Source organism: Bos mutus, chromosome 18 (genome assembly GCF_027580195.1).
Source record: "Bos mutus isolate GX-2022 chromosome 18, NWIPB_WYAK_1.1, whole genome shotgun sequence".
Classification (NCBI taxonomy): Eukaryota; Metazoa; Chordata; class Mammalia; order Artiodactyla; family Bovidae; genus Bos; species Bos mutus.
Window position 1 is genome coordinate 36807476 of NC_091634.1, and position 17274 is coordinate 36824749.

A 17274-nucleotide genomic window follows, 5' to 3' on the forward strand; every position below is an offset into this window, starting at 1 on the left:
GGGACTGATAACATAATAGCTGGGTGGGAGGATGTCAAGGGAAGGCTTCCTGGAGGAGGTGACATGAGTGCTGGGTTCTGAAGCATGAGTAGGGATTAGCCAGGAAAGCAAAGGGGATTGTTCCCAGCAAAGGGAACGGCACGGGCAAAGGCCTGGAGGCAGAGAGCATACCCTCCCGATCAGGGGTGATTCTGAGTGGCAGAGGAATGGCACACCGGGTGCCCAGCCAGTGCAGCGTGGGCTCGGCACTGTGTGTGTGAAGGAGGGGCCTGGCCGTGCCTCTGACCCTTGCAGGGTCTCATTTGCAGATGAGTCAGAGCTGATGGTGCAGCTTCCGGACAAGATGCGGCTGGACCTCGCCATCGACGTGAACTATTCCATCGTCAGCAAAGTGGCACTCTTCCAGGTATGGCCTGCCCAGTGCCCCACTCTCAGGACTCTGGAAGGCCCCGAGCCCATGCCTTCCTCTAAATGGCTCCTTCCCCTCCTCTCGGGGCCAGGGCTGTGACCGGCAGATGATCTTTGACATGCTGAAGAGGCTGCGCTCTGTAGTCTACCTGCCCAATGATTACGTGTGCAAGAAGGTGAGTGGCCAGGGCGGCTGCAAGGCAGTCTGGGTTTCACAGCCCCTGCCCATCAGAGCTGGGCTGGAGGGGGCCCCTGGGAAGGCGATGAGGTTTGCAGATGCAGACAGAGCGGAATTGCTGGGAGGAGAGGCGGGTGGCAAGCTGACCCCAGGGCTCCCGGCTTGCTTGGCAGGAGGAGCTCCAGGCACAAGCTCAGATGCGTCTCAGCCTGGCTCCTTCCTCACGGTACCACGGGGACCAGGATGAGGAACCCCACTTTACAGAAGAGGAAAGTGAGGAGCCAAAAGAGGGTCAGGGTCTTGACTGTGTACATGGAACTGCTTCCAGGGTCTTGGTCTTCCTGTCAGGAAAACGGGGCTGGACAGGGGAGGGATAAGTCAGAGGTTGCAAACTGATGGTCCTTGCCAAGGAGCCAGCCCACAATGTCTCATGGATTGTTTCCTCCCCACACACCCGGTTTAATCTAAAAATAAAGTTTTGAATTAGTCTCCAACCTGTAAAAAATGGGAAGGTTTCAGGAATTCCCTGGTGGTCCAGTGGTTAGCATGTGGTATTTCCACTGCTGTGACCCAGGTTCAATCCTTGGTTAGGGAACTAGGATCCTGTTAGCTGTGCAGTACAGCCAAAAAAAAAAAAAAAAGGAAGGTTTCACATAAAAATCCAGATTCCTGGCTGAAAACAGAATTGGCCAGCACTGAGCCCCACTTTCCCAAATAGCAAGAGTCCTCTGGAGTGGAGAAGGGAATGGCTCTGAAGAGATGCCCCATGCCCCACCACTCCCGACTGCCCTACTGGCTCCCTTCTCTCCTTTACATCACCTACCTGATCCTGGGGAACATATGGATTTGAATCCCAGGGCTAGACAGTCTCTAAGGCCCCTTCTGCTCCATTTTTTGGGATTTAAGGTGAGACTGAGGTCACTTGGTGACTGAGTGGTCAGGGTAGGGGAGCAGGAATCAGATTTTCAGAGCTGTTAATAAGGCTTAGTGTGTGTACAGAGGTGGAAATATTGCTCAAAAACCCCCTGTAAGACTCAGGAACTCCCAGCCCCAGAAGCCCTGACTCCAAGGTGTATGCTGCACAACAGCATACAGTTGGAAGCAAAGAGCTGAAGGAAGAGGGACAAGGATGCTGTAAATGGCTGAGAATTCAAAGCTGCAGCCTTCGAGGCCAAGAGAGGTTTGGGAGCAATAGAGTGATTTGTCTGACGCTGGAGCCACTTCCTAGCTGTGCAGCCTTGGGGAAGCAGCTTGCCCTCTCTGAATCTGACTCTTTTCATAGGTAAAGTAGGGATATTAATAGTATTTCCCTCATGGGGTGGTTGTGAGAATTAAAATATATGAGCATATGGAGTCTGGCACCATGGCTGGCAGAGTTGGTGCCATTGCTGTAGCTAGCATCCTCGTGGGTAATGTAGACTTGACTTTGGATGAGAGTGAATCAGATTGTTGGGAAGTTTGCAGAGGAAGCCGAACACTTGGAGAACATGTGTGAATGGCGCCCTCTGCTGACAGGTTTTGTTCTGTGACAATCTCACTGAGACACACCCCCTGGGCCACCCCGGGGCTGCTTAGTGAGATGAGGGTGAGTGCTTTAGACACCTCATATTTCAGCACCTTTTCAAATTGGACTCCGAAACAGGGGAAGGAGACTTTATTCTTTTTTGTTAAGAAGGCCATGCATGTGTGAGATGCCCAAGAAACATTTGTCAAATGAATCGAAAGCAAAAGCCACTTACCTGTCCTTGGTCTCTGTCTCTCCTTAAACACGCCAGGTATGACCAATAGGTAGCTGGCCAGGGTGATGGCCCCTGAAGGCATGGGGATTAGAAGGTGCTTGGCAGACTGGCTATTTCTGATTGTAGTCTGAAGCAAGTCATTCATTCATTCCTTTGGTTTAATTTGGGACTAAGACTAAATTGTATCAGTCTACTAGGGCTGCCATAACAAAGTACCACAAACACAATGGCTTGCACGACAGAAACACATTGACTCACAGTTCTGGAGGCCGGAAGTCCAAGGTCCAAGTGTCAGTGGGGTCGGTGCCTTCTGAGAACAGTGAGCGAAGGATCTCCTGACTGTCTCCTCCCTGTGTCTCTTCACACCACCTTCCCTGTGTGCCTGACTTTGTACCCAAAGGCCCCTTTATGAGGACACCAGTCCTATTGGGTTAGGGGCTCCCCCAACTCCAGCACGACCTCATCTTCACTTAATTCTTTACACCTCTGATGACCCTTTTTCCAAATAAGGCCACATTCTGAGGAGCTGGGTGCTAGGACAGCGACATATGAATTTGTGGGGGCACTCAGTTCAACAAGTAACAGCCATGAGCTCTGAACCAGACTGCCTGGTTTCAAATCCCGGCTCTGCCTTGCTGAACTTTGGGACCTTGGGCAGAGTTCCTACCTCGAGGGCTGTTGAGGACTAAGTGGTTTCAGCCACACAAAGCACTTAGAGCAGCACCTGGCACAGAAAAGTGATAGGTAAATGCTGGCCATTCTCGTTCATGCTATCCTTCCCATGTCGGTTAGCAAATGCCTCCCAAGCACCTGGTAGGATGTGGGGGAGTCACAGGTATCAGCCGATTGTGTGAACAGTATGGGCTTTTCCGTGCCTCGGGGCCCTCCATGGTATGCACAATTGGGAATCTGTCAAATACCCCTACACCTGGGCCTCTTTATCTAGCACTTTCTGTCATACCACTAAGTCCTTACCATAATCCTGCCAATTAGGCAGGCTGGCAGGGTGGGGGTGGTCACTCTGCCCAATCCACAGATGGAGAGACTGAGGCCCCCGAGGGGAACCACATGCCAAGTCAGCTGAAGGGCTGGTCCACAGAGCTGTGCCACCAGTGTCCAGGCCTAGCCCTGCTGCTTCTGTGGTCGCCTTTGGTGATGACAGGGGGACCGCCCCTTCTCTGTTTCAGGGGGAGATAGGCCGGGAAATGTACATCATCCAGGCGGGGCAGGTGCAGGTCTTGGGTGGCCCGGATGGGAAATCTGTGCTGGTGACGCTGAAGGCTGGATCTGTGTTCGGAGAAATAAGGTCAGAGTGGGGTGAGATGAGGGCCCTGGGCAAAGGCTGGGGAAGGGGGTGTGACCAGTCGGGGGGACCACGTCCTCAAGGGCCCTTTGGTGGGTCTGAGGAAGCCACGGTGCAGGCAGCACCGGCACTTGCTGGCATGTGACAGAGGTGGGCCTGATACCGACCAGGGTGTAGAAATTGGGGAGGCCAGAGAAGAAATCAGGCAAGGCTTTATTGGGGCCCCAGCCGCACAGGAGGGAGAAGGAACAAGCAAAAGTTTCCCTTGCTCACTTGCTCCCTAAGGTGGGGTGGGGGGGTGAGCTGGTTACTTATATGGGCTCAAGGTAGGGGTGTGTTCAGGGGTTGGGCCAGAGGGGTGGCTAGGCTATCAAGGAGGAGACGTTTGTCCAGGTGCAAGCATTGCAGCCCTGAAGTAAAGGGCCCCAGGTCCCAGCCTGTCTCAGGCCCAGCTCTCACCCACCTGAGGCCATCATGGTGCTCCAGGCAGGGGTGAAAATGAAGATGCTGGTGTGATCAAAACCACAGCCTTGAAGGGCCTCACCTCCCTCTCATCTCTGCCCCAGCTTGCTGGCTGTAGGGGGCGGGAACCGGCGCACAGCTAACGTGGTGGCCCATGGGTTTACCAACCTCTTCATTCTGGATAAGAAGGACCTGAATGAAATTCTGGTGCATTATCCCGAGTCTCAGAAGTTGCTCCGCAAGAAGGCCAGGTACATTTTTTTTTTTTAATTAAAATCCATGTAGACTTTAATATGCACTTTTCTTAAGGACTCAGACTTTCTTTTACATAACCATAGTACCTTTCTCAAAATTAGGAAATTGGAGATTGAAACAATACTGTTATTTCACCTTTAATCCATAATCTAAATTTCCTAATTGTTCCAAGAGGGTCTTTTATAGCTTTTCTTTTCTTCTCTTCCTGGATCCCCTTTGCACGACATTGCCATGTTAGTCTCCTTTGATCTGGGACCAGAGTCCCAGATCTTTATTGATCTTTAAGATCTTTATTGATCTTAACTTCTCTGAAGAGGACAGGCCAGTTATTTTGCAGAATACCCCTCCATTAAGTTTTTTGGGAAAAGATTTATTTATTTATTTATGGCTGTGCTGGGTCTTCACTGCTGCACACGTGCTGGTTGTGGCCAGTGGGGGCTTCTCTCTACTTGCAGTGCTCAGGCTTCTCATGGCAGTGGCTTCTCTTGTAGAGCGTGGGCTGGAGTGCTGGCTCAGGAGTTGTGGCACACAGGCTTAGTTGCTAATGGCATGTGGGCCAGGGATTGAACCCACATCCCCTGCATTGGCAGGCAGACTCTTTACCACTCAGCCACCAGGGAAGTCCCCTCCATTTAAGTTTACGTGATGTTAATGTTTTCTCATCATTATCTTCAGGCTCTGCGTTTGAGGCAGAAATTACTGAGAAGTGATGTTGTGTCCTTCTCAGTACAGCATATTGAGAGGCACGTGGCGCTGCTTTCTCACTATACTGATGATTTTTACTCTGATCACTGGTTAAATTTTCCACACATTAAAGTTACTATTTTTCTCTTTGAAATTAGTAAGTAATGAGTGAGAAGTCAAGATGATTTAGATTTCCTGTTCCTCACCTTGCTTTCACTCACTACTTTCAGCCTCCAATGAAGGTTCCTTGCAATGATTGCCATGATGGTTGCAAATGGTGATTTTCTATCTCCATCCTGCCTTCTGCATTTAACTAGTGTCCTACTATATGGAAGAACTTTCTTTTCTTTCCCATTTATTTATTTATCTATTTATAAAGATACAGATTTGCTTTATTCCATGAATATCCTGTTACAATCATGGTTTTGATGCTCCAGCTGTTCCAGACTGGCCACTGGCCACCTCTTCAGGCTGGGTATAGTGAACTTTTGTTACGGCCCTGTTATATTTTAGCGCTTTTTTGCTTACAGACATAATAAGTTGCCCTAGATTCATCTTATACTTTCCCTGCTATGTCCCTGGATAGGGTCATTTCTCCAAGGAGGCTTGATTCCTTTTAGAGGGGAATGGTTTTCAGAAACTAAGGTCTGAATAGTCCCTGGTAGCTCAGCTGGTAAAGAGTCTGTCTGCAATGGAGGAGACCCCGGTTCAATTCCTGGGTTGGGAAGATCCCCTGGAGAAGGGATAGACTACCCACTTCAGTATTCTTGGGCTTCCCTGGTGGCTCAGATGGTAAAGAATCTGCCTGCAATGCTGGAGACCTGGGTTCTATCCCTGGGTTGGGAAGATCCCCTGGAGAAGGGAACAGCTACTCACTCCAGTATTCTGGCCTGGAGAATTCCATGGACTGAATAGTCCATGGGGTCACAAAGAGTATGACATGACTGAGTGACTTTCACTCACTCACTCATTGCTACTGGGTTGCTACTAGGCCTTCACAGTAGATAGAGCTGGGAAATATGCCCACATGTACAGCTGGAAAAGGTACCCACATGTATATTTTTGTGTATAAATGCAAATATATACATATATGTACATCATATACATAAACATCAACATTGTTTTTGTCTGTGTCTATCTGTATCTCTATTTCCATCTAACAATTTCGATCCAGTATCACAGAGTCCATTCTAATCTCCTTTTCCAGATTTGTAAATTTCTTTGTCAACACTGAGAAATTTGACTCCCTTTATCCTCATTACATTTATTCGTTTGTTCTGTCCTACAGTATAATGTAGTACCAGAATTCCTATCCCACACTATTGGAAAGAAGAAAGCCTTAAGTAGAGAGTAGTTCTTTGGCCTGAGTACCTATGATATACGTGTTGTATTCAGAGTTGTTTGGATTGATTCTCTGTTTCCTTTACTGTGATTGTTCTGTTCGTTTGAGGTACAGCTAGGTTCATATGTTTCATTTTTCATTTCATTTTAGTGTTTCCCCACTTTGATCTTGGTTGATTTTAAGTGTTTGGAATGTGTAGAACATTAACATGGCAGAAGTCTGCAAAACAGTACACTCAGAGTCCCAAATACCCCCACTTGTTGCCACTCACCCTCTATAGGAGCCTAATCTCATTAGTTTCTGCTTTTTTCTTCCTGTGTTTCTCTTTGCAAAAATAGGAAGATTCGTGACCGTTTCGTTATTTTCCTTTCTGTCTTACACAAAGGGTAGCATACTGTAGATTCTCTTTTGCACCTCGCTTGACTTTTTTCATGTGACAATAAATCCCGGAAAACATTCTCTGAGTCTACAGACAGTCCTCGTTCCTTTTAACAACTGCAAAACATTCCTATGAATGGGCATGTAGGCTAGTTCCAATAGTTTTCAATTATAGATAGTACTGCAATGAATAAACTCATGCATGTGTATTTTGTATTGTTGGGGGATTGGTAGGTTTTTTTGTGGCTGTGCTGTGCAACTTGTGGGATCTTAGTTTCTCAGCCAGGGACTAAACCCTGCCCCCAGCAGTGAAAGCCTGAAATCCTAACCACTGGACTGCTAGGGAATCCCCTGGAATAGGCAAGAAAAGCAGTTGTTTTGCTTTCAAACCCAGAAGATCAGGTTTTAAATTGAGCAATGGATGCAGCTTGATGTGGTAGAAAACAGACTTGGGAGAGTGGTAGGATTCAAATGCTGTCTGTGTGCAGTACTGGCTGTGTGACCTCGGAAAAGGTGCTTTCCCTTCTGGTCTCAGTTTCTCCACTGGAAAACAAGAGTGATCACTTTGTTGTGGAGCCAATTAAATAAAAAGTGTCCGTGAATGTCTCCAGCAGGGCCCAGCACACAAGAGAGCTCAACGTATGTTAATAATAATGATTGTTCCTCTTTATCCATTGAATTCTCTCTATAATTTTCCATGGGATAATATCTTTTTAATCCACCTATCTGGTATTTCCTCCCATAGCTTTTATCATATATTCATATTTTCCACTTCAGTCACCATGAATAAACTACACCGAGAGTGATCATGATCGAGGGGAAAAACTCACCAGTATCCATTCATACAGCACAATAATTTGTTGAGCTGATATGTTGAGGCCCTGGGGACACAGCAGAGACCAAACAAAGCTTATGTTCTAGCTGGGGAGACCAACAGTGGAGAAATGAGTGACTATGTGATATGTCACCTGGAGATAAAGGCCATAAGGAAATATAAAGCCACCTGAGGAGACAGAGGTGATGGAGGGAGCTATGTGAGATAAGTTGGTCAGGAAGAGTCATTCTGAGGACATGGGACTTTGGTGGAGACCTGCCCAGAGTGAAGGAGTGAGCTGCCTACAAGGAAAAGCATGCCAAGGGGAGGGAACAGCATGTGCGAAGGTTCAGAGGAGGCACAGACTTGGTGTTACACAGAGGCCAGCAACAAAATGAGCATAGGTTGTTATGGGGTGGGAGGAGTGGAAGGGGTGAGATTGGGTAGGGCCTTGTAGGGGAAGTCTCATCTATAGCTTTAGTTTTTATTCTGGGGGAGACGGGAGCTATGCAGGGTTTTATACTGCAGAATAACTTGCTGTGACTTGAGTTTTTAATGAAATGCCTTTGGCAGCTCCCAGATGAGTGGAAGCAGTGTCAACCTTAGAGCATAATACAGACAAGGCACTGGGGTCTCCTGGGGAAGGAAGCTGCCCCGTAACTCATTTTACCTGGCTGCTCACAGAGCAGCCACCGGGCCCTTCCAATGGCTGGTCTACCTGAGCTTCTGCCAAAGAAACAGGAAATAAAAATAAAGTCAATTAACATATAAGTAGCATATTCAAATTTTTCCAAGTCTGCCTGCTTCATCCTACCCTCCTGAGGGAGAATCCACCCTCATTATTCATGGATTCTGTATGTGCAATTCACCTACTCACTAAAATTTATTCATAACCCCCAAATCAATACTCAAAGGCTTATAGGGACGTGTGCCCTATTCGCAGACGTGTGCCCAGTGGCAAAAATTTGAGTCATTGAAGTGCACTTTCTAGCTAAATTGAAGAAGGTGACACTCTGCCTTCTTATTTCAGCTCAGATTGTAAACAAGTGTCTTTCTGTGGTCCACTTCGTACCATATTTTTCACATTTTTGTGAATTTTGTTGGTGATTTCACTATTAAAATGGCCCCAGGTGTAGTGCTGAAGTGAGGCCTCATGTTTCCACGTGCAGGCCTGAGTCACAGAGCCACACGTTCGTTGTAAATGAATCAACAATATTAAATAAGATGTCTTTAAAAGAGACCACACACACACATAAGACAAGGTTACAAAATGATCAGTTAATGAAAATGTTGTGTTGAGAGGCTCACAGTAACCAAATCCTGTATTTTCTCAAAAGCCATTGCTCAGTAGTCACTAATTCTGTGTCTGCAGACGCTTGACAGGGCTTAACTACCGCGGATAATGAGAACTGACTTTAAGTCTGAGAACGGGCACCAGGTTCCCCCTCCCCTTCCCTTCCTGCCCCCTGCAAGAGAAGCATGGCTCAGAAAAGCCATACTTAGAGCTGCCATCCCATCCCTCCACCGGGCTTAGGTGTGGGTTTGGGGGTCCCACAGAGGCCTCGCTCCTGGCTGTGCCTGCAGTGTGCTGGCCAGAGGCAACCAGAGGAATGAGGAGGGGCTGGTGGGCCATGCCACACAGAGGGGGCAGTGACATGGCTCTTCAGAGGCTGCTTCTCTGGACAGGCAAGCTTCAGGAGAGAGGCAGGGGGTCACAGATGAACTCTGCCCACCCAAGGAGAGATGGGGCTGAGAACCACAGGGCCTGGGGATGTCTGAGTTGGTGAGAGCCCCGCGTGGGATTCTGTCCAAGCTGCCCACTTTACAGATGGGGGACCCAAGGCCACAAAGATGTGAGATGCTCCCCTCTCTGACTCGGCCACTCCAAGAAACGAGGCAACAGGGTCTCACGCATGCTGCTGTCTCCAGGGGTGAATTATACAGTAATTATAGAGAAATGCGTGTCAGCTGAAAATGAGGATAAATTTCCTTAATCTGGAAACGTCCCAGAAGTTAGCTCAATGTTTCAAAACAGAGACAGCCATTAGCAATCAGCAAAGGTCCCATAGCTGCTGCCTCCATGTCATTTGAGTACCACGCTGAACCTTCCCACGGACCGCCGTGCTGTGAATTATGGACTCAGATAACACAGGTGGCAATGCCAGGCCTGGAAGAGACCCCTCAAGATTATTGTGTTTGCAGCCTCCCGGGGGAGCCCCAGCTAGACAATGCAAGTCTCGGGCAATTAATATCAATATGCACTATTTAAATCCATTGCATCTGATTAGATAAGCAGCTAGTAATGGCTTCATTTTTAAACAAACAAGTTTTGCTGGAACCCTGATGAATGAATTTGCCAATTAGTCGCCTAGGCCCGCTGGACTGCAGGCGAAACTCATTTGTTCTTGAGCCAAACCACTCACCACATATCAGCAGCATGAACAATTCCTTAGAAAAGGCCAGAGCTCTCTTTGATGGAACATTCTTTCCTTATTTAGAGAAGCAGAGTGGTATATTGCATTGAGATCTGGGTTGTAATTCTGTCTCTGCCACCTCTTGCAACCTTGGGCATGTCACTCATTTCATACTGAACCTCAGTTTCCCCAGTTCTTTTAGGTATAATAATCCCTCTGGCCAGCACACTGCAGGCACAGCCAGAAGCAAGGCCTCTGTGGGATCCCCAAACTCACACCTACCCCGTGGAGTATTGTCAGCATCCAAGAAGATAATAAATGTGATATTCCTTTGTAATCATTAAGACATGGGGTACTGGGGTCAAAGGCATGGGTTTGAGTTCCAACTCTGCTACTTCCCAGCTGTGTGGCCTTGGGAAAATTACTCACTCTCTCTGGGCTTCCATATCTTCATTTGAAATGAGGGAGACTAATAGGACCTTCCTGCGAGGATTAGTGTGAGGATTATTCTGATAAGAACAGAGCGCGGGTCAGTTATCTATTGTTACCACAAATGGAATGGCTTAAAACCACGCATATTGATTATCTCAGAGTTTCTAGGGGTCAGAAATCTGGGGACAGTTTAGGTGCGTCCAGTACAAGGCAGTCATCAAGATGGGGGCCAGAGCTGGGTCTTATCTCAAGTCTCAGCTGGGGAAGAATCTTCTTCCAGGGTTCCACAGTTGTTGATTGAATTCCGTTCCTCATGGCTGTGGGACTGGGGGCAGCTTCTAGTGAGTCATTGGCCAGTGGCCGCCCTCAGGTTTAGGCCTCCCCCAACATGACTGCTTACTTCATCAAAGCCAGCAGGGGAAGAGTCTTCTTGCAGGACAGAGGCCACAATCCGATGTGACCTACGTTCACAAAAACGACATTTGACCTATGTTCACAAAAACATCTGGTTGTATTCCGTTGGTTGAAACCAAGTCACATGTCCCACCACACTCAAAGGAAGGGGGTCACACAGAGGTGTGAACACCAGGAAGGGGGATCACAGGGATCACCAGAGAATCCCTGCCTGTTAAGGTCTGAGCACACAGCCTGACACATATAGACACTCAGTGTTGATGATGGTAAAATGACAATAAAGCCAAAGGAGAAGCAAGAAGCTCGGGCTCTTCTTCCTCTGGGCATCCTATTTCCGATTCCTTATATTAAAGTATCCTGCATCATTTCCTGTGTACCCTCAGAAAAGTCACTCAACCCCTCTGACGATCATCTATTAAGTACAGGCAGTAAGACCCCACATCATTATGATTGTTCTGATCGTTCAGTGAGATGTGATGTCCCAAGCATCACTGCGCTGGGCTCAGAAAAGGACTTCAAAACTGTCAGCCAACCCAGCCTGCATCACACAACTCAACTAAAGGGCTCTGTCCGAATGAGTGAGGCTTCGTTCTCTCCCAGAGCTTGCCAGTGATGTTAGCGGATGCTGCTTTCTTTCAGGCGAATGCTGAGAAATAACAACAAGCCCAAGGAGAAGAGCGTGCTTATTCTCCCTCCGCGGGCAGGCACCCCCAAGCTCTTCAATGCCGCCCTGGCCGCAGCAGGAAAGATGGGTGCCAAGGGAGGCAGAGGTGGCAGGCTTGCCCTCCTCAGGGCTCGACTCAAGGAGCTGGCTGCGCTGGAGGCGGCCGCCAGACAGCAGCAGTTGCTGGAACAGGTAATGCAGTTGGAGACCCAGCCACCTGGGCCATTTTAACCATGCGCCAGGGAAAAGGCCTCAGGACCCAGGCGTTCCATTGTAGGACTATTTTTCCTTCTTTGTATCCGTCTGGATTCGTTTGGTTGCAAGTGACAGAAAGGCAACTGACAGTGCAAGCTCGAATCAGCTTGAGAAAACGGGGAGTTTACTGGAGCAGGTCATTGAAAGGTTCAGGCAGCCTGGATCTACACGTTCAAATGATGCCAACAGGATGAGATCTGCCATTCTGTCACCTCTGCTTCCCTGGCGGGAGGCTCCATTCCCAGGCAGGGCCCCAGGGGCTTGAGATGACACCCCCTAAGGTTACATCCTCCTGGCTGAGCAGCTGCCACAGAAAGTACCTCTTTCCCAGCAGTCCCAACAAGGAGTCCCAGGGTTCATAGTCATTGGACAGAATTGAGTGGAATCATGTCAATTCCTGATGTGTGGAGCACCAATGTGGTGCTCTCTGGGGAGGACCGGCTCATGTGCCCACCCCTGGACTGAGAGTGGGGAGGGGTTGGGGTGAGGAGTGTTCCCCCAGATGGAAGTTCGGGTGCTGCTGCAGAGGTAGGAGCAGTGGGTGTGGGCAGGGAATGTCCCTCCCCAGACAGTGATGGTCTCATATCTAATGTTGTGTCTGTGACAATTTAAAAGATTTGAAACAGGCATGGTGCCAACAGTCCCCACCCCCTAAGTCTAAAGGGAATTTTTAAATTAGTTCTGGGACTTTTTTCTGTGACTAATGCCAAGAGTGCCAATTAGAATGATTGCACTAATTATGGTTGTTCATAACTGTCCTTTAGGAAGGCTGCTGGAAAGAGGCGGGGGATGGGGTTAGGCAGAAGCTCAGTGACGGGGATGGGGGGGCGGATGGCAGTCTACATGACAGAATTCAAAGGAGCCTGGTGAACTCAGTCTCAATCCAGGCTGGTGTCAGAGTCCAGGAGACCTGTTCAGAGGTCATTTGACAGCAGGAGTCAGGGAATGACACCCAAATCACCCAGGGTTCCAAGACATTCTCCAGATTCATCCACCAATGACCCCAGACTGAGAAGAGATGTGACTGTCTGGCTCACAAACTGTTAAGGGCAGGGCCAAGCTGGTTTTTAAAGCTGGGCTCTTATGTGCTGGCTCGTGTGTGGAGTGAGTGAACGTGAGCCCCGACAGTGTTCTCAGCACAGTGAAAGGTTTTATCTGAAACGGGTTAGCAATTTGTTGCTTCTAAGTGTTAGCTCTTCACCCAGGCAGCTTGAAGATGTGCATTAAATTTGCATGCGTGTGCTCATGAAAGACAGTTTTAGAACAACCAGGGCAAAAGGGTGGAGTGCAAGGAACTCTAAAACAGCAGCCTAAAGACACAGGTCCAAACCCTGGCTCTGTCACCCTGTGTCCTGGGGAAGCTCTTCCAGGACATTCTGGGACCCAGATTTCTCCTGGCTGTCACACGAGGTGGCAGAGGTGGAGCAGGATACTTCCTTGGATACTTGTATAAAAGCATGTTAAACAAGGTGAAACATTTGGTCAACCTTCCCATGATCCTTCTGGCTCCATTCACAGCAGGATCTCACAAGGGGCCCCACTAGGCATCCTGCCCTGAAAGTGTGTTGTCAGAGTTTGGGGATGGTGAGGTGAAACAGGCACACCAAAACATGCAGAAACACCAAGACAGGGAGCTGCAGGTCCCAGAACTGCCTTAGTATCTAGGAGCTTCTTGGATAACCTCACCTTTACCCAATTCCCTTCCTGCAGCACCCTCTCACTTGAGTACTCTTCAGGGGGTCTCTAGTCCCCATAAGCACACTGACTGCTCTCATGTGAAACTCCCTAAGAACCATCGGGCCTTCTCCTCTGGGGGCTGTTCCCTCCCCAGCTTCTTCCGACTCAAAGATGGGGTCAGACAGCAGGAGGGGCCGTGGTATCCACAAAGGCTTGGATTTTCAGCCACTTCCCTAATTACACCCATAGGAACCTGGGTCCCTTAGAACCCCGCAGGCTGGAGACTGGAGATAGCCACCAAGTCCACAAACACAGGGGCTCAGTTCAGCCTAACGCCAGTGGTACCCAGCCCATTCTTCCCTGGGGGTCTCAACCTTAGAGACCGTTCGAGAAATGTGCAGATCACAACTGCTTCTGCTCTCAGCAGCCTTTACCTTATATTTATTTATCTCTCTTTCTCTCTTTCTCTCTCTTTTTTTTTGACTGCACCCTCTGGTTTGTGGGATCTTAGTTCCTTGACCAGAAATTGAACTCAGCCCTGGCAGGGGAAGTGCAGAGTCCTGACTTCTGGACCACTAGGGAATTCTCAGTCTTTACCTTATTTGCTTAGAGTTTTTCTCATACTCCAGCGAACACACATCCAGGCTAACTGGGCAGGGCAGGCCGTCTAAGCTTTGCAAAGGCCTTGGTGGTGGTCCCTCCTGGTCACAGCCTCTCTCTCCTCCCTCAACAGTTCAGTGGGGGGCTCTGCCCTTCATTCCGCATCCTCACTCCAGCTTCCAGCCCTATGGCTCCAGACACCTAAAATATCCCAAAGACCTTCACCAAACGCTGCCCAGACTTTGAATCCTTAAACTTCCCCACGATATATGTTTCTACCAAATACCTGATGCATCTCCGTCCAACATTAGAGCTGTTAGATTTCACCTGCGGAGTGCCATGGTCTTCTCAGGGGTCCGAGGATGAGGAAAGTGTCCGAGACCCCTCCAAGACCCCTCTGCCTCACTAGTCACTCTTTCTGGATTCCAGGCCAAGAGCTCGGAAGACGCCGCCGTGGGAGAGGAGGGATCGGCCGCCCCAGAACAGCCTCCGGCACCAGAGCCGCCGGCCCCAGAGCCCCCGGCCCCAGAGGCCCCCGCACCAGAACCGACGGCCCCAGAGCCCCTGGCCCCAGAGGCCCCCGCCCCAGAGGCCCCGGCCCCAAGCTCTCCACCACCTGCCTCCCAGGAGAGGCCGGAGGGAGACAAGGAGGCCGCGGCGCGGCCAGAGGAGCACCCGGTGCGGATCCACGTGACCCTGGGCCCGGATCCCAGCGAACAGATCCTGTTGGTGGAGGTCCCTGAGAAGCAGGAGGAGGAGAAAAAGGAGGAGGAGACAGAGGAAAAGGAGGAAGGGGAGGAGGCGAGGAAGGAGAAAGAGGAGGAGTAAGGCGGCAGTTAGTACACTACCCGCTCCCCCAGCCCCCGCAGGTGCCCGCTCCCCACCACCCGGCACCCCACCTCGAGCTCCCGCCCCCTCCTTCCCCCTGCACCCCGCACCCTCTGCTCCCCAAAGGCCAAGACGCTGGTCCGCGATAGTGGCCTCAAGTGCTCGGCAGGTGGTCCTGATCTGACATCAGTTTCTCCATCTTGCGGGGCTGGTCTTGAAATTAACAAACTTCATAGTGTCTGTGCTGGGTGAGTTCCCACCGTCACTAGAGAACCCTGCCTCCTCTGCACCTGTAATTATATTTAAGAACAAAATACTTTTCTGTAGGGCTTCAGTACATGGGAAGCCTTGTTGGAGAAACAAAGAGCTGTTGAAAGTTTGGATTTTCCCCTCAGGAATTTGTCTTCCCTTCATTTCAAGAAGAGAAAACATTTCTGGCAGAAGTGGGAGACAGCTATGCTGTTCTTTCGACGAAGTGGAGATAGCACACGCATCAGACCCGTGGTCTGGTGCTGTCTCTCTACTGGGCAGTCACATTAGGAACGCAGTGCTCCAGAGGACAGTTAGTACTTCCGCAGACATTATCCCATTGTGCCCAGCGATGCTGTTTCCTTAGAATAGATATAATGGAAATGGTTTACTGGCAAGAGGCTGTGAGCGTTTCTGAGCATCCACTCTGCCAGTTACCTAATCCTCTTCATCAGGGATTAACTCATTACTTGTTTTTGACACCCTTGCTGTAGAGATGATGATGTGTGCTAAGTCACTTCAGTCGTGTCCAACTCTTTTCGACCCCATGGACCATAGCCTGCCAGGTTTCTCTGTGGGATTCTCCAGGCAAGAATACTGGAGTGGATTACCATGCCCTCCTCCCAGGGATCGTCTTTCCAACCCAGAGATCAAACCCAAGTCGCTTATGTCTCCTGCATTGGCACATAAGTTCTTTACCACTAGCGCCACCTGGGAAGCCCTAAGAGATAATGGTAGCAATTTCCACTAAGCCTAGAAGGTGGGGTCTCACGACTAACAACCACTGAAATTTCTGAGCTTTCTCCAGAACAAGTCATGTTGCTTTTATAATGAAAACAGGAAAAAGAGTCACTCAGTCAAATGAATATTTATTGAGAGGATTATATTTGCATACCAAATGGCTCTTTGTGGGGTGTGGGTGATTAAAAACAAAAACTAGGATTGGGCCATTTGTTTCTATCAGCAACAATGAATAAAAAGACCTGGCATTCCAATAGGTCCTGCCCATTTCATATAAAATTACAGAAACCAGGTGAACTACAGAAAGGGGCCTTTGAAGGCTGGCAAAGTTGTGTTCTTAATCCATCCAAATGAAAGCACAGCATTCACTTCCCTGTGAAGAGTAAACAATATGGGAATTCCCAGACTGGCCTAAGTATTGCTAAATCCCAGGGTAACAAACAGATTCACCTAGTTCCTGTCGTATCATGTGATCTTAGTAATCTTTCTATTGAATATAGCGATGAGCAGTGTTATTAACTGACCTTTCAAAAAACTTCTATTTATTTTTAAAGGTAATAACCTATTTACTAAATCACTTCAGTCATGTCCAACTCTCTGTGACCCTATGGACTGTAGCCCACCAGGCTCCTCTTTTCATGAGATTCTCCAGGCAAGAATACTGGAGTGGATTGCCATGCCTTCCTCCAGGGGATTTCCCCAACCCAGGTATCGAACCCCTGTCTCATTATGTTTCCCGCATTGGCAGGCAGGTTCTTTACCACTAGCGCCACCTGGGAAGCCAATAACATATTTACATATGTACAATAGTCATTAAAAATTCTCCCTCCCACCCCAGATTCCCAACCTCCTTGGTCCCCTTCCTGGAAGCAACCATGATTATCAGTTTCTTGTTTATTCTTTCAGAGATATTTTTAAGCTTGCACGAGGAAATGTGTAAATTCACTCTGATTTCCTTCCTTCCCTCCCTGCTGCTGCTGCTAAGTCGCTTCAGTCGTGTCCGACTCTATGCGACCCCATAGACGGCAGCCCACCAGGCTCCCCCGTCCCTGGGATTCTCCAGGCAAGAACACTGGAGTGGGCTGCCATCTCCTTCTCCAATGCATGAAAGTGAAAAGTGAAAGTGAAGTTGCTCAGTTGTGTCCGACTCTTAGCGACCCCATGGACTGCAGCCTACCAGGCTCCTCCATCCATGGGATTTTCCAGGCAAGAGTACTGGAGTGAGTTGCCATTGCCTTCTCCGCCTTCCCTCCCTACCCACCTCCAAACGGTAACATACTAGAGCTGCTGTTACTTTTCAGTTGATTTATTTTGGAGATTGTTTCCTATCAGAACATAAAGGGCTTGCTTATTTTTTCTGGACTGCAACCTAGCCCATTGTATGGATGTACCGTAACGCTTAGGGGCTTCCTCTGTGACTCAGCAGTCAAGAATCCG

General features: G+C 49.0%; 1 protein-coding gene across 1 annotated transcript in view; it reads left to right on the forward strand.

Moving 5' to 3' along the window:
* CNGB1 (cyclic nucleotide gated channel subunit beta 1) overlaps positions 1-14847 on the forward strand; it is a 66349-nt gene extending 51502 nt beyond the window's left edge. The window contains exons 27-32 of the mRNA XM_070386849.1: positions 309-406; positions 501-584; positions 3513-3631; positions 4195-4341; positions 11463-11679; positions 14449-14847. Coding sequence (XP_070242950.1) covers positions 309-406; positions 501-584; positions 3513-3631; positions 4195-4341; positions 11463-11679; positions 14449-14847 — 1064 coding nt within the window. The remainder of the gene's footprint in view (positions 1-308; positions 407-500; positions 585-3512; positions 3632-4194; positions 4342-11462; positions 11680-14448) is intronic.
* The last annotated feature ends 2427 nt before the right edge of the window (positions 14848-17274 follow it).